The sequence below is a fragment of the Xenopus laevis genome, chromosome 2S (genome assembly GCF_017654675.1).
Source record: "Xenopus laevis strain J_2021 chromosome 2S, Xenopus_laevis_v10.1, whole genome shotgun sequence".
Taxonomy (NCBI): Eukaryota; Metazoa; Chordata; class Amphibia; order Anura; family Pipidae; genus Xenopus; species Xenopus laevis.
In genome coordinates, this window is record NC_054374.1 from 57,390,153 (window position 1) to 57,410,073 (window position 19,921).

Sequence of the window (19,921 nt, forward strand, 5' to 3'; positions counted from 1 at the left end):
CATGCGTTTGCCCAGGGAAATTTGAAGAAAGAAGAAAAGCGAAGTGGATCACTCTGTGGTGCTCACTGGTATAACCCGGGCCGGTGCAGTTTTCTGCACCGGCCCAGGGTTTCAGGTAAGTCAGTGCAATCACTTGGGGGTGCCTAACATTTGGCACCCCCAAATGCACCAAAGCCTTTCCTTCTCCTTTAAGTCCATAATAAATAAGCACTGATATAAGTTTACTCAGTGGTCAAGCTGACTCATTTTAAACTTCGACCTTAAGCTATTGAGATTACACTGGTGTCACACCAGTAAGTAACACAGCTGCTGCTTTGATAATGGCTCCTGTCATTACTGATACAGTGGCTAGCACAGGTGGGGCTTGTGGTTCTTCTATTCTTCTATTCTTTAGTTCTATTTTTTAAATCTTCCTGACTGTATTCTTTATCACACTACACCTTTTCGGTCTTCTTGGTGCAGGGCTCACTATGTTGCTTTATACATAGTTTAGGTAGAATAAGAAATACCATTACTAACATAGTTTCATTGTCAATCTTCAACTAACTCCAAAATATTTCTTTATAAAAGTTTTTTGTTTTTTATTGTTGATGGCAAAACAGGTTGATACTCTTTTGCAGTGGGTGTAGTATTTATTATGAAAATGTTATGTAAATGTTTTTTGCTTACATTGGTGATGTAATATGATGTCACAGATAGCACCTTTCCTGCCTTCACAAAGCGTTTGTGTTTTTTCACTTTGAGAAAGTAACTTATTCCCTTCACAAAATGACCTACAATTGTTTATACGACCTGTGAGTGTGGACTGTGGACCTTTCTGTTCTTACTTTGCATGCAGCCCAAGTGTACCTAACAGTTTTACATAAGTATGCATTATAGCCAGAGGGCTCCCCAAGTGTGACTCAAAAAAAAAACCTATACCTGTTTCCAGGCTACTGTTAAACTATAACACTCAAAAACTCTCCAAAAAGTCCACAATATGGTGTATATCATAGCAGTCAGAAGTGGGAAGGTGGGGACTGTGTTCTTTGGTTTTAATTTGGGGTGAGTGGGACAATGGAAGTTTTCACTGAGGCAGGTGCACACTGAAACGTTCCCAGTTCTTCCATGGCCCTTAGTCTATACAGGATGAAAAAGTATATGTAGAAGGCTGGCCAGCAACTAATATTTTATGGTTAATATAATATATAAATTGTTTATATTGAGAGATCTATTGACATGGTTTACAAACCAGGCTGGCAAACAGTAATGGGCAGAGGTATCACTGGAGAGTCTGAGCTATAACATAAAGGTCCTTATGGCAAGTGATATATAGTGATAAGGAATCTGTCCCAAATCGCTTTGCAGGAAAAATTAGCGAAACTGCGAAAAAATGTGCAAAATAAAATTGAAGTCAATGGGTGTTGTGCGACAATTTTTTCTCACTCCAAATGCATTAAAGTGAATGGGCGTTTTTCTTGTGGCAGCTTTTTTGTCTTGGCGACTTTTTTGTCTTGTGACTTTTTTTTGTCTGAGTGACTATTTTGTCTAAATGCATTAAAGTCAATATTGTTTTTTTATGGCAACGTCTTTGTCTTGGCGACAATTTTGTGGCAGCAAAATTTTTTTGCTGCAATTTTGTGAAAACATTTGTAGATGGCAAAATGCTGAATTTTGCTGAGAACCCATGCCTGGCGAAAAAAATTGCTCATCTCTAGTGATATACAAACAATTACATTTTCCTAACATAATAAGATATAGTGGGTTACCTTAAGTCAGCAACCTACTGGCATTTTAATCAGAAAAGAGGCACAAAATCAGTACTTGCTGTGATCTGAACATTATAGGAAACTGGGACACTTGCTATTGCTTTGCTTGTGGAAAAAACCTGGGGTAGAGGGGTTTCAAGTGTCCACCCGTGTCTCCCACTCTGCATAGCTATAAACACTTTATTATTTATATACTCTTATTAATCAGAAAACCTAGTTACAAAAGTATAAAATCTCTCAAAAATAGCATTACACTAACATTAAATTACTATTTATTTAGTTTTCCTAAGGTTTCTTTTGGTTGATGCCTTTGCCTCCCCAGGAAAATTACAGAAAATCCATGCTTGTTTGTGTAAATTTGTCATATGCAAAGTAGTGGAAAAGAATGTGGAGAGAATGCAGAGAGTTAACCAGTGCATTGTGATGGATATATGGGTGTGTCTGTGTAAAAGACAGTATTTGCATTTGGGGAAACTTCCTGGTTATGTACAGGTGAAGCGAGGGAGGTAGAGAGTAGACGGGAAGCTGACTTGCAAAGCACATTTAGAGCTAGTTAAAGAACTACACTATTGTAGATTCAGAATTAGACAGTGAAATAACTACACTTTAAACAAGACCCAGAAACATTTCGGATAATAAGAAAACAATAGAAAAGGCTGTAGGGTAATGCAGTCAGTTTCTGGGGCACGGCATTAAAAAGTCTCTGGAAAACTTCAGAAGAATACTGCCACAATGAACGAGATGTCGAGCTTCCTGCATATTGGAGACATTGTCTCTCTGTATGCAGAGGGCACAGTGTGCGGTTTCATCAGCACTTTGGGGTAAGTGCCAATAATGATGTCATTGTAGTTAAGTGTATAATTGTACGTCTGTGGGGTTCGTACATTACTGGGGCTACCTTTGTGTTTGCAAGACGTATACAAACATAGAGCAACATAAAAGGTACCCTTTAATGTTGCTCTGTGTTTGTATTCAGCTTGGACTTTGCATGCCTGTGGCTGACAGCTTTTTACTGTAAAGTAAAAGCAAAAAATAAGTGGATTAAAAGATTTAAGGTTAGTAAGAGAATTTCAAGTAGCTGCTTTTTCTTTATAGAGTTAGCACTGAAAATACTTTCAGTGCAGGATTGAGGTAATTTCTAGCTCTGCGAGAAGTTGAACCCATGACTAGCAAGCATGTATATACATAATGTTTAGATAGAACCTCCAAAACCTACAAAAGTAAAGCTCAGGAAGCTTCTGCTGTGTTGAGTAGGTTTTATATAGGTGGTATTTGCTTTATGTGCTCAGATCACAGAGAGAGAGAGAGAGACAGAGTAAGTGACATAAAAGGGAAAAATAATTGCAATGAAATGTTTTTGTGAATTTTGTAGCTATTAATCTAGTCAAAATATCTAATCTGGAGAGAGCATGTATATTAATGACAGTAGCAAAAACACCTGTAATAAATGTGTGTGTTAAAACAGATTTTTGCGAACTGAGAGTAAGGTTTTGAAACTGCACTAGAGCACTTGTTAACCAGTACAGGAATTCTCTAGTGGGCTGTAAGTCTGTACATTTGTGTGGGTGTAAGACTTTTAGTACAGCCACGCAATGGGTAAACAGAAGAAGTAATTCTCCCATGTTTGTTTAGAGCACTTAACAGTGTGTAGGTATCGGCCGCATAATCATGGGCCTTCACAGGAAATTTTCCAAGGGGGGTAAAAGTCATCAACCAAAAGCAACTTGTTTTCCTAGACTAAGCCTGCATACATTTACCAGGTACTAGGTAATATCAGGTCTCAGAGATGATTTGTAAGAAATTAATCTTTTGGCAAAACCCAGCAAGCTGCTCACAACACATATACGTTTGTAACCAAGTAGAGTGCGTAAAAAACAATAATATGTGTTTCCCTATGTATGATAATAACAAGTGATATAATTTAGGGAAGCCCATGGTCAATACTATATCAGGTCCTTGGGTTTTCCCTCTACTTCTGGCACTAGCACTACATACACATACTAGTTCAAATGAGAGAAAAGCTGCAGAATTTGAAGTTGGTGTTTTAGGCAGCAGGAAAACATATTCTACAGATTTGAGTCTTTTTTTTGTGCAGTTAAAAAAAAACGGCCACAGAGACTTTTAGGGGCACATTTATAGGGTCGAATATCGAGGGTTAATTAATCCTCGATATTCAACTGTCGAAGTAAAATCCTTCGACTTTGAATATTGAAGTTGAAGGATTTACCGCAATTCGTAGGAAAAATCGTTCGAACGATTAAATGCTTCGAATCGAATGATTCGAAGGATTTTAATTCATCGATCAAACGATTTTCCTTGCGAGGTAGGTTTTAGGTGGCGAGGTAGGTGGTTGAAGTTTTTTTAAAGAGACAGTACTTCGACTATTGAATGGTCGAATAGTCGTTCGATTCGAAGTCGTAGTCGAAGGTCGAAGTAGCCAAAAAAATACTTCGAAATTCGAGTATTTTTTATTCTAATCCTTCACTCGAGCTAAGTAAATGTGCCCCTTAATGTTATCAGGTAGAGAATCAGCACTTGCTGTGATCTTAAATACTATTATGGGGAATTTGCTGTTGCCCTGCTTGAGGGGAAACGCCAGAGTGATCTACTGCCCCATTGCTCCCCTCTGAAAGCCCATAGCATCAACATATTTATGTAGAGTCAGCAAGAAATAAAACATTTTATATTCATTTATTACTAACAGGGGTCTTACAGTCATTTAAAATGTATCATATATTTCATGTAATTTATCATACATGCATACTCATTTAGAAGTAACAGTCCTGTGTTTCATTGCAAGGGAACACATACGTTCCAACTGGTTCTGCTGTTCTGTGCATTACAGAGAGTATGGACATTATAAAAAACAATGGGCTGCTTTAACTCATGCGTTACTTTGTGGTGGAGCACATTAAATAAAAACACTACAAGGGAACACAGAACAAATGTGTAAGAGTACTAAGGCTAGTTTAGTTGGATTTATTTCCAATAAATGTATGCTATATTATGTTTCTGAGATGTCAATATTAAAGAATTATGTACATTTGAAGACCAATAAGAACCTCAGACCATGCAACATGCTTCTCATTGTGTAAAAAGGCTGAATACTGAGAAACTTTTAGCCGTATCACGGATTCTCTGAATAGCCTTAGAATGGGTTAATGAAAATTCTGTCTCTGTGCCCTGCAGATAAATGAGAGGAAATGTATGGGGGTGGGGTAAAGGGATATTCAGCTTTGCTTCTATAACTTGTCAAAAGCACAAAGAATGGGAGTGATATAAGCTTAAGGAAACTAACTTGCATGCATTGTAGTCTCACTTTCTTGTTTTTGTACAACAATTGATTTGTAATTGGGCAATTATATATGAGGGCTTGAAAAATATGAGTATTCACATAAAAAGTGCAGGATGCAAATTGTGAGCATAAAATATTTACTTTAATTCTGATATTGAAGGCAAATTAATAATGGGTCCCAAGAACATTGTCTTATAGAACAAGGACTTGTAGAAATGTGTACTTGTAGTGCTAAGGTTCTGATCATAGCTACAACAAGCAGGTGTTTAAACCATGTCTTACATTGGCTCTATATAGGCTGATATAGACAGGGCCGTTCCTGCCATGAGGCAAGATTAGAGACTTGCCTCAGGCGGCATGGAGCGGCCAGTTACAGGGTGGCTTGGAAATTTGGCTCTGCTAGTGCAGCAAGGGCAATAGCGTTCCCAGCACTAGCGATGTGGTCCCCCCTGCACCCACTCTGACACTAAAAGTTTAAAGGACAAAGCTGGAGGGGGGGGCAGTGGGGCTGCTGTTCCGGCCCCAGAAACTGTGGTACCATAATTTCTGATGCCTGGCGATTTTATTGATGAGAAAACAGTTTTTTTCCTCCCCTCACACATAAAAAATATTTTTTCTGTGCTTATACTACACTGTGTTTTTTTATTGTTTAAATGCAGTGTCTAGTGGTCTTATATCATCCTTAATGGGTAAATTTATTATGCCGTCATATATTTAAAAAAATAAGGGAAAATAGTTTTTCATACTCACCGTAATTTTCCTTGGGTAGGTTCCCTGCCCCCATCCCAGACCAAAAAGTCCCTCCCCTACAAATGTATAAAACACCCCCCTCCTTAGGGCCAGCAGTCTAATAATTTAGTACAAGAAGAGGGGGTATGTTGACATATATAGTGGCTAGGAAAGGGAAATTACGTTTAGTATGAAAAATAATTTTCCCTTTTCCTAGCCAGTATGTCAGCATAAACACAGGGATGTACCCAGCAATATTAAAAGAACAGGGTGGGGTAAAACAAAAACTCAAGCAATGCTTAGAAAGGTTTAATTAGAGTTAAAGGATTGAAGGACTCCAGAAGCCAACTGCACCGCTGTGTGCCCCACATTGAGATCACATTGAGATGATAATGGTTCATGAAGGTTCTAGCCAAACTCCAAGAAGTCGTCTGACAGATTTGATCCACTGAAACTCTTGCCACCACTGCCCAGGATATTGCCACCACCCTTATACAGTGAGCCTTGTAGAGCTGTTTGTATCTTCTCCTAAAAAGGATACGATCTGGAAAATCTGGATGACAGAGCAGCAGTAGGAACTATTTTGGATCCCTTAGACCATTCAGACTTTATCAACTCTGCAACTTAATATAAAAGAAAGTAAATGCTCCTTGGATCTGACCAAGGATGGGAACACCTTGGGTTTAGAAGTGGCCTCAGTAGGGGACTCTACCCCCAATGCCAATTTTACAGCCTTGATTAACGGACTAACCAAGCTCAGATCAAAAAAGAGGAATTCATCTCCTTCTTCTCTTCTTCTGAAAAAAATCTCACAAGAGAAAGATCTCAAGAGAAAGATCCGCTCTATTCAAGGTCAGATACTTTGCACAGAACTTCTTATTTGGCAGGCTAGGGTTTAAACATCCCTGGCACTCCACATTCTCCTTCCTTTTATCTATCCAGGGCTGGACTGGCAATCTGTGGGTCTGAGGAGCTGCTGTAAGTTGCCATAGACAGTCGCTATTTATTGGGCTGGTGGGGGGATGTTTGGGCCTCTGTGAGGGGTGCTTGGGACTCTGTGGACCTGAAATGTGAGGGCCTATTTTGATTCTCAGTCCAGATTTGTATCTATCTTCCTCTTAGGCAAGCTGCAGAAAAAAAAAATGGAGGGACCTACCTAGCTTTAGGGACAGTTTTGCTTGGGGCAGTGGGATCCATATCCTGGTGTGCTGTCTATAAAAAATAACAATCCAAATGATTACTTACAGACAGCCAGATTAAATTAAAAAAACAATCCTGACAGGCCATCCAAAATAATTCCTGTAATACCAATGAAGGAGACCAAAAGAACCGCGACTTGCAGGCAGGAAAAAAAACACAGAAGTTGTGGCCATTTAAAAGCAAAAACCCCTGCTTCCAAAAGCGTTCAGCTCGACTCCCGGAAAGCGCATGTGCGCCCACTAAAACACAACAATGCCACCATTGAAAAGTAGGACAGACGAGGTGACTATGCACGTGCCCAGAAGTCGGGGGTCACCTCACTCAACTACCTCAAACTACCTGCGTGATCTTGGAGGACACAACCTCAAAAAGCAGCCATACTGAGAAGGACTGCTGCTCTAAAAGGAAAAAGAAATAAAAACACCCAGTTCTCGAACAGACCCCGCTGCACAATTAACCTCCTTCAGAGAGATTACCAACACGAGCAACACAAAGGTATCCAGCATTTATGCACGAGTGGACTTAAACCTTCTTAACAAACCAACAGTCCTCCAGGAGTGTCTTATGGGAAAAAAAACTTACTGCCCATAACAGGAAGAAAAAGAACCCCTGCCCTTAACACAAAAAATAATTTTAAAAGCCAGGTAGAAAAAAATCTTGTTCCAAAAAGGACAGAAAAAAAAGACTGCTGGTCATAAGAGAGGGTGGTTTATGAATTTGCAGGGGAGAGACATTCTTTTCTGGGATGGGCGCGTGGAATCTACCCAGTGTTTATGTTGATATATATATATAGTGGCTAGGAAAATGTATCTTAAATGCTGTTTCATTCCCATAATGAAATTAAATAATTGCTTTCAATTTAAAGTGGGGTTTAATGTTTTAGAGGGTTGTTGCCCATTGCTGCTGAACTGTGGTCGGGGCGACTAAATCTCCCCGAATCTTCGCTTGTGTCACTAGCATTATAAATGCATTAAACAAAACTCATGACGGTCAGGTAAATGTTTAGGTAAACCTGTTGATAAATGAGCTAAATATCAAAGTGCAGGAAATGCTTTAGGATAAAACTGCCTCTTAAATTTTAATTTAATTAGATGTGGTGGGTGACAATATGTTCGTAAAAACACTGCAAAATCATGTGTAACACATAGTGCAAATGCATAGAACTTACATTAGAAACTGGTATGGAACCGAAGTCATTTTAATGTAACCGGTATATTACCAGCATAGCAAACTCTAACTGCAACTTTAAATTAGTAGCAACTATTCTGATGATCTGGGAACCTGTGGCCTGTGGTGCATAATTTCAGATGACAATTTCTGGTTTTAATCTGTGTACAATAAAACGTTGTCCCTGTATATATCACTTGAATTAACAAAAAAAAAATGAACAAAAGATTTCAAATGTATTTCTAGTCATGTGAAAAATAAACTATTCCCATGTAAAGTTTTTTCTTGTTTAACATAGCAATAGTGGTCATTGCAATATTTGATATTCATTTAAACAGTATATAAAGATAAAGGTGATAAAGGAACAGATGGGAGGCAGCACAGCAAAATGGACAGGCAGCACAAGGGATTGGGTGGGTAGCAGCGCAATGGAACAGAAGGGAAGGAGAAAGTTTAATTGACAGACAGGATGGAGTATGGGGTATATAATACAGCGCACATTGCTAGGCTTCGCCATGTAAAAAAACGGCATAAAAAACAGCGTACATTTTTTCCTCATTTTTTCTTAGAGTGACTTCTGCTGGAAGCAATTTTCAATAATGGCGTCAAATCTGGTGTGCACATGGTGTAAAATTACACACACCTTGATAAACTTGCCATTTATTTTACACAGCTTTTTACACCATTCTTTGGCGAATTCTGTTTTACACAGCACAATAAATATGCCCCTAAGTGTAAGTACAAAGTGTAGGTACAAAGTGTAGGTACATGGAGTGGCGGTCGGCCCGAAAAACTTGAAAGTAGACATCTTAGGCTGATATCTGCTCATTTCTGCTCCGTGAACTTCCACCTGCCGCTCTGAAAAACTTTCCTTTGTTCACCATTGTATAAAGATTCTCTCGGGATAACATACACGTTGCCTCTCTACTGATGATGTGGATGATAGAGTGAACCTTTTGGATACTTTCTGCAAGGATAGCAACATGAGTGACTGTTTGCTTTTGGTGTATTTTTAAGAAGGACAGTTAGGCATTTTTTTGCACTTTGCACACTGTGTCCTGCATAGTGTGACTAGCTGCAGGCCTCTGCAGAGATATGTGGCATGTCCCTTCAATTGAGTGCTGCCTGTGGCACAGCCCACATCAAAGCCATGCCCTTTCAGGCAGAGGTTACGGACAGAGCTGTTGTTCTCTAAACCGAAAGCTGGATTTGTAATGTGCAGTGCAGATAGCAGCATTTCCAGGGGCGCAAGTGCTCCTGAGAAGGTAAATGACCCCTCATTTTACATAAGCACCTACTTATTGTGTGTAGGCTTAGTTTAGGGAAACAGGTTCATGACTTTGCCCCCACCCACTTGCAAAATATCCTGCAAATGCTTAGGTTATCACAAGTCCATAGCCTATTGCTATTGAAAAGTAGACTTTAAAGAGCACCAATCATAACTAAAATCATTTCCTAAGTAAATACACTATGTGAAGAAATCTGATTTTTAAAACAGTTAGAATTGTTTGTATAATGTAAATCATCAGCTCACTATACCTTCTGCAAGATCTCCCCTATCTCCACTGCAGTTCTTGCTGAGGCAGGCATCTTGGATTTCACTGGCTCCTCCTACCTATATCTTTCCAGCCAACTGCAGCTGTGAAATCTCGCACATGCTCAGTTGAAATTCATTGTTACTTATCAACCCTTCTAAGCTATTTTCAAACAGGCAAACCTCTGTATTAGCTGCTGTTCAGTAGTGCTGCCACCTGCTGGAAGTTAGTGCGTGCCCTTCATTTGCATAATAACATCACCAGCAGGGGACAGGATAGGGAAATCTTGTGATACTTTTAGTGGAGGAGTTTACTAAAACAAGGCATTCTGGGTAGAATACTCAAAGCAGTGTTACAATCTGAGCATGCTCCTGAAATTTGCATATTATAGTCTCTGTTATAGTCTCAGTATGGACTCCCTCAGTGAAAGAACTCTTTTGACAAAGTAAGGGATTTTTTAAAACCTGCAGTTTTTTTCAAAAAACTATATATGTAGTTTGATTAAACGTGTTAATGTTGTACTGGTCAGATTGTTAATATGTGTTTGATTTTGGCTGTGATAGGTGCCCTTTAAGACCCAGGCAGTTAGATTCTAGCCATTGCATACATTATGTTATATACTGTAAGGTAGGGTGGCATATTAAACAGTTTTGCTTTGCAAAACCCGCACCTACCAAAGTAAACTAAAACTAGGTAAGAAGTTGACTGATACTTTTCCACTATATTTATTTTTAAGGAGTGCTGACCTTTTCTGTGGTATTGAGCACTCAAATCCTAGCCACATTTCAGAGCTACATGACTGACATTTTCTTCTGTAGTTAAAAATGCTCATGCATGAGATTGCAAAGGTAGGAGGAGAAAATTACATTACACAAATCTTAGTAAGACAGTTGTCTCTTTTTTAAAAATGTTAGCTATAGGGTAATTTTAACCTCGATATAGAGTGAGCGATTTCACATAGTTTTTCTTATGGCCAATCAAGTAATGGTGGTGGTGGGGGTATAAAGATGACTGTAGTTCTACATCAAGGGGCCTATTTATCACACTGTGTAACAGTGGAGACAAACAGGTTGCCATTAGCTATCACAGATTTTTGCTTTTTTTTTAGAACTTGTAGGTGACTGTTGAAATATAATTGCTGATTGGTTGATGTGGGTTTTCTCCAATGTTTTACACTGCATAATACATGTATGGCAGATGGACCCAGATACATTCTCTCCATGTCCTTGTTGTGTCGGGTGTGGGGCAAATATGAAAGGGGGATGGCTAGCTCATAACTTTAATTTGTATTTTAGGGCTAAGGGCCCATTGAACGATCATATATCAGAAGATGAGTTTCAACCTAAAATGGTAGATACAAAACTGTACTGTACTTCTGGTGACCTTTGAAATAATGCAATAAAGCAAATTAAGCCTGAAGTGAATTTCCTAGAAATTCAGGTCTTTCAGGGACTTCCACATAGGAGGCATTTAGGAATTTTAGGAATTTTTGGGATGGGTCATGTAATTGCCCACCACCTGAAAGCATTCTTGAAAAGTGCTCCCTGAAATCAGTCCCCACCCTTAAACTGAAAGCTAAATACACAACTGATAGCTACTGAAATCAGTGATAAGCCAGGAATTTCTAGAGTTTGGCCATATATCTGTCATGCAGTTCAAGTAGTTTGTATTTATAAGAAAATATTAGCTTTGTGACTATAATGATTCTACTGGAAATGCATATGAGGTTTTTAATTTTCTATCCAAACTGGAATATTTTTTAATTATTTAACTTGTGATATGGGCCTACTTTGTGTGGCTGTAGGCTGGCTATAGGCTTATGGTGTATATTCCAAGCCGTAAGTAGGTGTACTTTTTAATTGTAACTCTATAAATAGTCCCCTGAACTGCATACATTCCATTTAGCATGAATTTATATAGAAGTAGCATTATATCTTGAGGGATACACACATGGGCTTGGGAAACACCTAGGGGCATTTTTCGAATTGAAAAAACTTTGAAATTAGAATTCAAAAAGACCAACCGAAATTAAGTCAAAGTTTTTTTTGGTCAAATAGGTCTGTATTTGACCGAATTTGAATTGTATGAATCGAAGGAAGGAAAAAAGTTTTTCCCAAACTAGAACCAAGTTTTTCCCTCCTAGAACCAATTGACTTGATTCTAGGAGGTCCCCTATAGGCTAAAACATTTTAAAGAATTTTTAAAGAGACAGTATATAATACATTTCGATATCTGAATTTTCTAATATTTTTCAAATTCTAATCGAATTTAGACGATTCCCTAGTACACAAAAAATAGCTTGAAATTCTAATTTTTTTCATTCGAAAATTCACCTCGACCTTTTATAAAGCTGCCCCCTAATGTTGCATTTACTTGCAAGTGTGTCCTTAGGCTGGCTGTAGGCATATGTCATGGTCAAACATATTCGCAGTGAAAAGTTTTGAAGTAGGTGTCTTTTTTTTTTTGCAGGATTTCTTTGTCAGTGGCAATTTGTCAGCTCATTATTTTTTGGTAATTATTTCCATTGCCGGTTCCTAGGCAAAATCAGGAATATATTATAGCAGGAAACACAGAAAGAAATCGCCAGTGCTCTGTCTAACCCACACTGTGGCAATCCTTGTGCCAGCGCTCGGTCTAACCCACAATCTGTTGACCAGCTCCTATAAAGATAAAAAGCTAATATTTGCACACCAAAAGAAAGAGAAAATTGCCAGTGCATGGTTTACCTTTTTAAAATAATTATTACAAAAAAATTAAGTGTTAATACCACACTTTGGCCAAAATATGTAAGTTCACGTGCCACATCAAGGTCCCTCATTATACATGAGCATTCTGAGCTTTCAGTGAACTTAAAATAAGTCCCCCAACAGACAATATGACTGAGTAATAAGACCATGGTGCACTTACCCTTAACTCGGGAGCTATCGTATACAATTTGTACACAAATCAAATTTAAAAAAAGATGACACATAGGCTAAAGTCAGCCCAAACACCAACCTCAGCTTTAGCTCCACTGTGTGTGACCGAACATAGGTTGATCGGATTCAAATTAATGTAGCAGGGGCACAGAGCAGATCCGCTTCTCTCAAACTGCAAAAATACCGCAGGCCGACAACAACCACTGACAGCAGCCTGTGTGCCCATAGCCTTACAAGTCATGTTTACGTTATGTTATGTTTAGCAATGTGTATATCTCTGTTGCCAACTGCAAGTGGGCTGCTGATATAAATCCACATAGTAACCCAGAGTAGGTTACCAATCTTTAATAAAGAATTTCTTTTTTTTCAGGTTGGTAGATGACCGATGTGTGGTTGAACCAGCTGCTGGGGACCTTGATAATCCTCCAAAGAAATTTAGAGGTAAGTAATATTGTTGAATGAAGATGAGGATTATAATTTACTGATATATGTCATATATATCATGACATGTATAGTTGCCTGGAACTCTCGCCAACTCCGGACCAGATGTTCCCTCAGATCTCTGCATCATTAGACACAGCACATTTGTTTCTAAAAAATTGGGCAGTCACGTCACTCACATCTTGAACAGTAGAAGTGATAACAAGACAGTTCACTGTAAAGTTTAAGTGTAATTGCATCTGATTTATGTTGAAGTGTAAACATTCCTGCAAAACTCCTCCTGGCAAGTTGAACAATGCTGGAAGTTTTAGATAAAATCCTACACTATGGGGAAAACCCCATGGTGATGGTGCTTGGGATTGCACTTTGCTTGCTAAACCATTGTGCGCCGTGCTGACTTTGTCCCAGGAATCCCTTATTGTTGTCCTCAGTCATGCACATTTGCAGTAAACATTTAAATTTTACTGTGAGTCAATACCACATTTCACTAACTGACTGTTTTCAGCACGAGTTAGCAGCTTTCAATGTGCTGACAATCACATAGTTGAGTTTCTCATAGCAGGAAAAATGTTAGGTTAAGGAAGCACACTTTTAAACCATTTAAAAGTATACAATTTAAGGCATCGTTTTACTAAATGGTGATAATGACTTGTGTCAGAAAAAATGTTAGGAAAGACACCCTCGCTGACTTATCAAACTGTGGACACTTCTGTCACAGCGGATTTTCTTGCAAATTTATATATATATATATATATATATATATATATATATATATGTATATATATATATATATATATATATATATATATATATATATATATAAATATTACATTAGCCATCTGTGAAATATGGAAATTTGTTGGGAATCCATGCCTGGCGAGTAAATTCACCCATCACTACTATAGACATTTTTAAGGTACATTAGTAAAAGGATGCCTAAGAATTACTTAAATTATTAAGTTTATATGTTAAAGAATGATTGAGCATCCACTACAACTTGCATGCAAATTTGTATCTTACATTATATAAATTTACTCATGTTTAAAAAAAGTTTATAAAGAAAGTGTACTGCCCATTTGAAAAATTCTCTCCAGAAATATTGTACTGTAGTTGTGCTTTAATTACCTGGCAACTCAGACAATTATTAACCTCCATTTTTCCCATTTTAGCTTGCACCATTAATTGTATCAATCTTTTTAAAGATACCTATTAGAATTTTCTGTACGCTCATCCCAGTTCCACAGATTTAGCTTTGGAAAAGTTTTGAGAGCAGGATAAAAATCAGATTTAACCACCATGCTGAATATTAGTTGTAAACATTGTACAGGACTGTCTAGGAGGTGTAAAATGTTATCTGCATGATTATATTTGGAAACATGTTCTTTTGTTTGAGCACAGCTATCCCAATTGATGATCTTGTTCATACCGATAGAGGTCCCATGGCAAATGCTTATGACAATTGTGAGAGGGTACAACATTCATGCTTGATGGTAAAGCTGCAAGCACATCGAAGGAAGCTGAACATTGGGTATTGTCAATAGGGAGATAAAGGGACGAGGCAGAGATATTTAAAGAGTTATTTAAAGGGGTTGTTCACCTTCCAACACTTTTTCCAGTTCAGCTGGTTTCAGATTGTTGACAAGAAATAAATACTTTTTCCAGTTACCTTCTATTTTCTATTTGCAACTGTTTTTCTAATATTGAAGTTAAAGGTTAATTTTTTTCACCTTCTTATGTCTTCCTGATGCAGCTCTGGGGGGGGGGGGTCGCAGTCTCTGTAAACTGTCCTTAATTGATACATTGAGGGGCAGATTTATCAAGGGTCAAATGTATTGTTATTGCTACTTTTTATTACTCGTCTTTCTATTCAGGCTTCTCCTATTCATAGTCCAGTCTCTTATTCAGATCAATGCATGGTTGTTAGGGGAATCTGGACCCTAGTAACCATATTACTGAAACTGCAAACTGGAAAGCTGCTGAATAAAAAGCGAAATAATTTAAAAACCTTACATAATAAAAAATGAAAACCAATTGCAAATTGTCTCAGAATATCACTCTCTACATCATACTAAAAGATAATTTAAAGGTGAACAACCCCTTTAAGTCTCCAGGGTCATGGAACTACATAGTGATGTCTGGTTTTAGAGGTATTCCTACTTTTTATCGCATTTTTTCAGTTTGTTCTTTTTATAATCTGATCGCAGTTTTATTGTGGTTTCAAAATCCACTAAAATGATAATGTTGATAAATAAGCCTCCAAGTTAATTTAAAGGCAAATACCCCCTTTAAAATGAAGGGCAGTATAGCAGAATAGCAGTATAGCAATTTTGCCTTTATCCCCACTCGTTACTAGCACATTCTATTAGCCCAAAGTAGAGCCAATGGCAGCAGAAAAGAAACATGGTACGTGTAGTATCCCAAAACCAAGTTTCTGTTCATGGTATAAAAGGACGTGAGCAAGCGGCAGACAGAGAGGGAGGTGGCAGGAATCCCAGCAGGAGAATGCTTCCCAGGTAATATTAAACATGGAGCTCCTGTCAGTTCAAACAGTTATTATCTTCTTACCTGCTTATGCTTATTATTCTGTTGATAGTCCACTGGGGTTGGAAAGGTTGGGGGGGTTGACTGAAGCTTATCAGTGCACATAATGCATTCCCTTGCATTCGGCGCTTCTCTGTGGCACAATGAGTTGATCGTAATGTGTATGGCTGGTTTAACAGTCTACTGCAGTGATCCCCAACCAGTGGCTTGTGAGCAACATGTTGCTCACTAACCCCTTGGCTGTTGCTCCCAGTCACCTCAAAGCAGGTGCTTATTTTTTAATTACTTGCTTGGAAGTACTGTAAAATTTGGTTGCATAAAACCAGATGTACTGTCAAACAGAGTCTCCTTTAGACTGCCAAATCAAATGGCCCAATCAAAGCCCTTATTTGTCACCCAATGAACTTTTTTCATGCTTCTGTTGCTCCCCAAATCTTTTTACAATTGATTGTAGCTCATGGGTAAAAAAAGGTTGGGGATTCCTAGTTTTCCCGGTATGCCATCCGGTCACAGGGTTTTATTGATTACTGTTTTGTTTTGTGGACCAGGGTTGTCAGTTCAGCTTTGTTCATTTTAGATTCAGCTTTAGATGTATTCTTCTATGTTTCAGCTTGTTTTCTAGGCTTGGCTATGCTTGCTAAAAGGGAACCATGGGTCTGGTAAGGTGTGGTAGTATCTTTGTTATTCTGCCAATATTCCTCAATATTCTTTTGTGTAGCTCTATGGTTATTTAACTAGAAATCATTTACAGATCCTATGCACTGGTGTGGCTAAGATTTTAATAAGTTTGTGGATGTTTTAATAAGATTACTTTAATTTGCAAAGTGTAATGACTTGTTAATATTAAAGGAGTTGTTCAACTTTCAAATTTTTTTTGTTACAGTTGTATTCAGATAATTCACCAGAATTAAAGACTTCTTTTAATTACTTTCTGTTTGTGATAGTTTTAAATTTAAAGTTTTATATGTCACATTATTATATGTTTCTAAAGTAGCTCTAGGGTGGGGCTATTGAATTGTAGTTATCTATATAGCACGACAAATGTATGCAGAAACATAAACAGGGGCAGAATTATTATAAATTAGACAGCAGGAATAAATAGTTGAGCACGAAAAGTTTCAGTACATGGTTGAGCTGGAGTCCCTGTCCCAAAGAGCTTACAGCTTACAGGCATAGGATACAAACAAAATGATAAGGAGAACAAATTCATAGGTCAAGGATGTGTTGCTGCAGATGTAGTAGTACAAAAGTGTAAGGGAGCTTGGTGTAATCAGTGAGAAGTGAGAGGTTTTATATGAGACTCAGTTTATGTGATGAACTGTATGGTCAAAATATTGTGCCTGGATGAGTGCAGTGCCCAGAAGGGTGTGTATGGGGAGCTGAGAGGAGTTATTATAGAGAGAGGAGTATAAGAGTGCAGGACTCTGAAGGATGATATACGATTTTTATACTTAATGTACCACTTGACTAGGAGGCAGGAGTGACTAAAGTATTGAATCCATGCAGTGAGATTTGCATACACATAGAATGATTTGGGCAGCAGAAGTAAGGATGGAATGCATTGGGTGGAGATGAGATGGGATCCAGTGTGGGCTAAGAAAGTGAAAGGTCTAAAGTGGGAAACTGAATGTATGGTGACATTGTTGACTGTAATGTTAAATGGAAGTGGGCCAGATTTTAGAGGGAATACAAGCAGTTGTAGCAAGGTGACTTGTAAGCAGGGGGGGGCAGATTTTAATATATATCTGTGCCTAAGCTTATTCACAAAGCATATTTACCAATTACAACCTTTCTCTATAATATCAGAACTTGTAGAATCCTACAAAATGTATTCCCCCTCTACCTAGAATTTAAAATCGAATCAGATAAATTCAGATGGCATCTACATCTGACAATCAGGGTTACCCCCGATTATTTTAATAATAAAAATTAGACCAAACTCCCTTCCACGATCTGGTGTAACGGTCGGCACCCAACACCAGAACAAACACCAGGCACCCTGGTCTCGGCTCGTGCTTCACGAGTAGTGTGACCGCCTTTGGGCCTCGGGAGGAGCCCTTGGCTTACTTGGATGCCACCTGGACTTAAACAAGAGGTGCAAGATGGGAGTTCTGGATAGGCAGAGGGGCACAACTGTAGAGCAAAGTCTTTGGACAGAAGGTCGTAGTGCAAGGCGTGAAGGAATAGAATAGTCAGATCAGGCTGGGTCGAGGCAGGCAGCGTTCAAAGGTCAGGCAGGCAAGGGTCAAAACCGGGAGATCAATCGGATGGGATGAAACAGAATCGGAGTTAAATAACAAGCAAGGGTCACGTTCCAGAGATCAGAGTAGTAAAACAGCCAGGCAGGGTCAAACACAGGAATCAAACAGACTAGAAGCTTAACAGCACAAAGTACAAGGCACCAGGAACAAAAACCTATCATAAAACAACAAATGCCCCTTTAAATATTTTGAATTTGGCGCCATTGCGCACTGACGTCATACGTCAGGGCGCCTGCGCCTTTAAATAGCGATGATGCGCGCGGCGCGCGCACTAGGGGGAAAGCCGGCAAGAGGAGCGGCGCGGCTGGCGTCCCCGCCGCATCACTAGACCACCAAGGTAAGTGTTCTTGACATCTGGCTTGGTTTACTAACAATTTGAATCGAAAATTGTCATGCAAGAGAAGTCTCAAAAAATCATGTGTCTTTTTCGAGTCGTTGCCGAGAAATTTAATTTGGATAATTATCAAACGAAAAACTTGAATTTATCTGATTATAGAATGAAAACCAACATCAAATAGCCCGGAAATTTCAATAATCATGAAGTCAGGTTTTAGCTGGAGTGTTTTCAGATTCAAATTTTTAGCATCTTTGGAGTATAATAAATCTCGAAAAATTCTAGTTTTTCAAACCCTGAGGCTGTACATTTGTACTGGTATTATATTGTTTTTATATTGGCCAGCTATACATGCACACTAAATTATATAAAATATATTTCAGGGAATCATTCATCATGTCATTTCAGGTGAAGATTAATCAGGTATAGTTCATTAATCTAAAATGTCTAGATGCTTTTAATTTGCTTGCCGTGAAGTGGAGTTGCTTGCCATGAAGTGGAGTTTGCGCACCACGTGCTGCGTAATTGTGTATCTTAATTCTAGAATGGTTTTGTTATGTTTAATGCAAGAGCTTGCTATTTGTTCCTGTCACTTCCTTTGCGTACAGTCTGAAATATACCTTGTATCATTACTTATCCTTACTGTTTCTGTTTCATTTGTCTCTCTCTCAGACTGTCTGTTTAAGGTTTGTCCCATGAACAGATACTCAGCCCAAAAGCAATACTGGAAAGCTAAACAGGCAAAGCAAGACAAAGAGAAGATATCTGATGTTCTTCTTCTACAAAAGTTACAGGTATCCACATGATATGTACTACAAAGCTTACATTCCTTATTTTCCTATAGTGTGTCCCGTTAAAGCTGTGAGCTTATGTGTATACCAAAATAAAGTTATGACAATAGAAAATTTAACATGTGAATGCAAAATAAGAAATGCATATTTCAGTACTGACAACCCATTGTTCATCAGGCATAGGGGCAAATTCCCTAACCGGCGAAAATTCGCCAGCAACGGCTTCGCAGCCATGGCACTTCGCCAAGCGTGAATTTGCTAGGACAACACTAATTCACTATAGTGCGAAGTTGCATCCAGGGCACCAAATGCTGGTGAATTTTCGCTATCTTTACTTCGGCAAATATGCGCTAGTGTTGCCTAATTTGCATACAATGGGAAATGATAAAGTTTCATGGACGTATATGTTGCAGCAAATACATTACACAATAGAGTTGTTTTAATGCCCTACACATGAACCCTCTGTATAGTTTATGTTCCATATGTAAGAAAATGGAGGGGGCAAACCGGTTACCCCAAAAAAAAATTTACGGACCTTTGCAGGCTATCACTCTGAAAAAAGGAAAAGACGCCAGCGTTTTTTGCACTAAAAATTGAGTAAGTCCTATGCACTCTATTGCACTTTGCCTGGTCTGAGCTGCGGAAGGCAAGTCTGGCGAATGAGGTAACGTTCAGTAAAATCCGCATTTTACTGAATTTGCCGAGTTACGTCCAATCGCCAGAACGAAAATTTGCCTGACGTTAGAGTGCAAAGCAACGCTAGCGTCTATCTCCTTCGCTAGCGAAGTGACACCTGGGCCCATTAGGAAATCAGTGACGTTCTGAAATGACATCACGCTGGCAAATTTTTTCCAGCGTTAGTCACTTCGCCCTTTAGGGAATTTGCCCAACATAGTTTTTAAATGTGCAAAACATAATTTTACCTAAAAGACCAAGACAAGAAATGAGAACAAGAAATTAG

At 38.6% G+C, this 19,921-nt stretch overlaps 1 protein-coding gene across 4 annotated transcripts in view; it reads left to right on the forward strand.

The window, feature by feature from the left end:
• The first annotated feature begins 2,221 nt into the window (after positions 1 to 2,221).
• Positions 2,222 to 19,921, forward strand: part of LOC108709441 (inositol 1,4,5-trisphosphate receptor type 3) — a 187,013-nt gene continuing 169,313 nt past the window's right edge. For 3 of the 4 annotated variants that reach the window (XM_018249260.2, XM_018249263.2, XM_018249261.2), the window contains exons 1-3: positions 2,223 to 2,569; positions 12,963 to 13,033; positions 18,842 to 18,963. In XM_018249260.2, coding sequence (XP_018104749.1) covers positions 2,481 to 2,569; positions 12,963 to 13,033; positions 18,842 to 18,963 — 282 coding nt within the window. In that variant the 5' untranslated portion in view covers positions 2,223 to 2,480. Of the gene's footprint in view, positions 2,570 to 12,962; positions 13,034 to 18,841; positions 18,964 to 19,921 lie in introns of all 4 variants that reach the window. The other variant, XM_041583821.1, reaches the window with a different exon arrangement.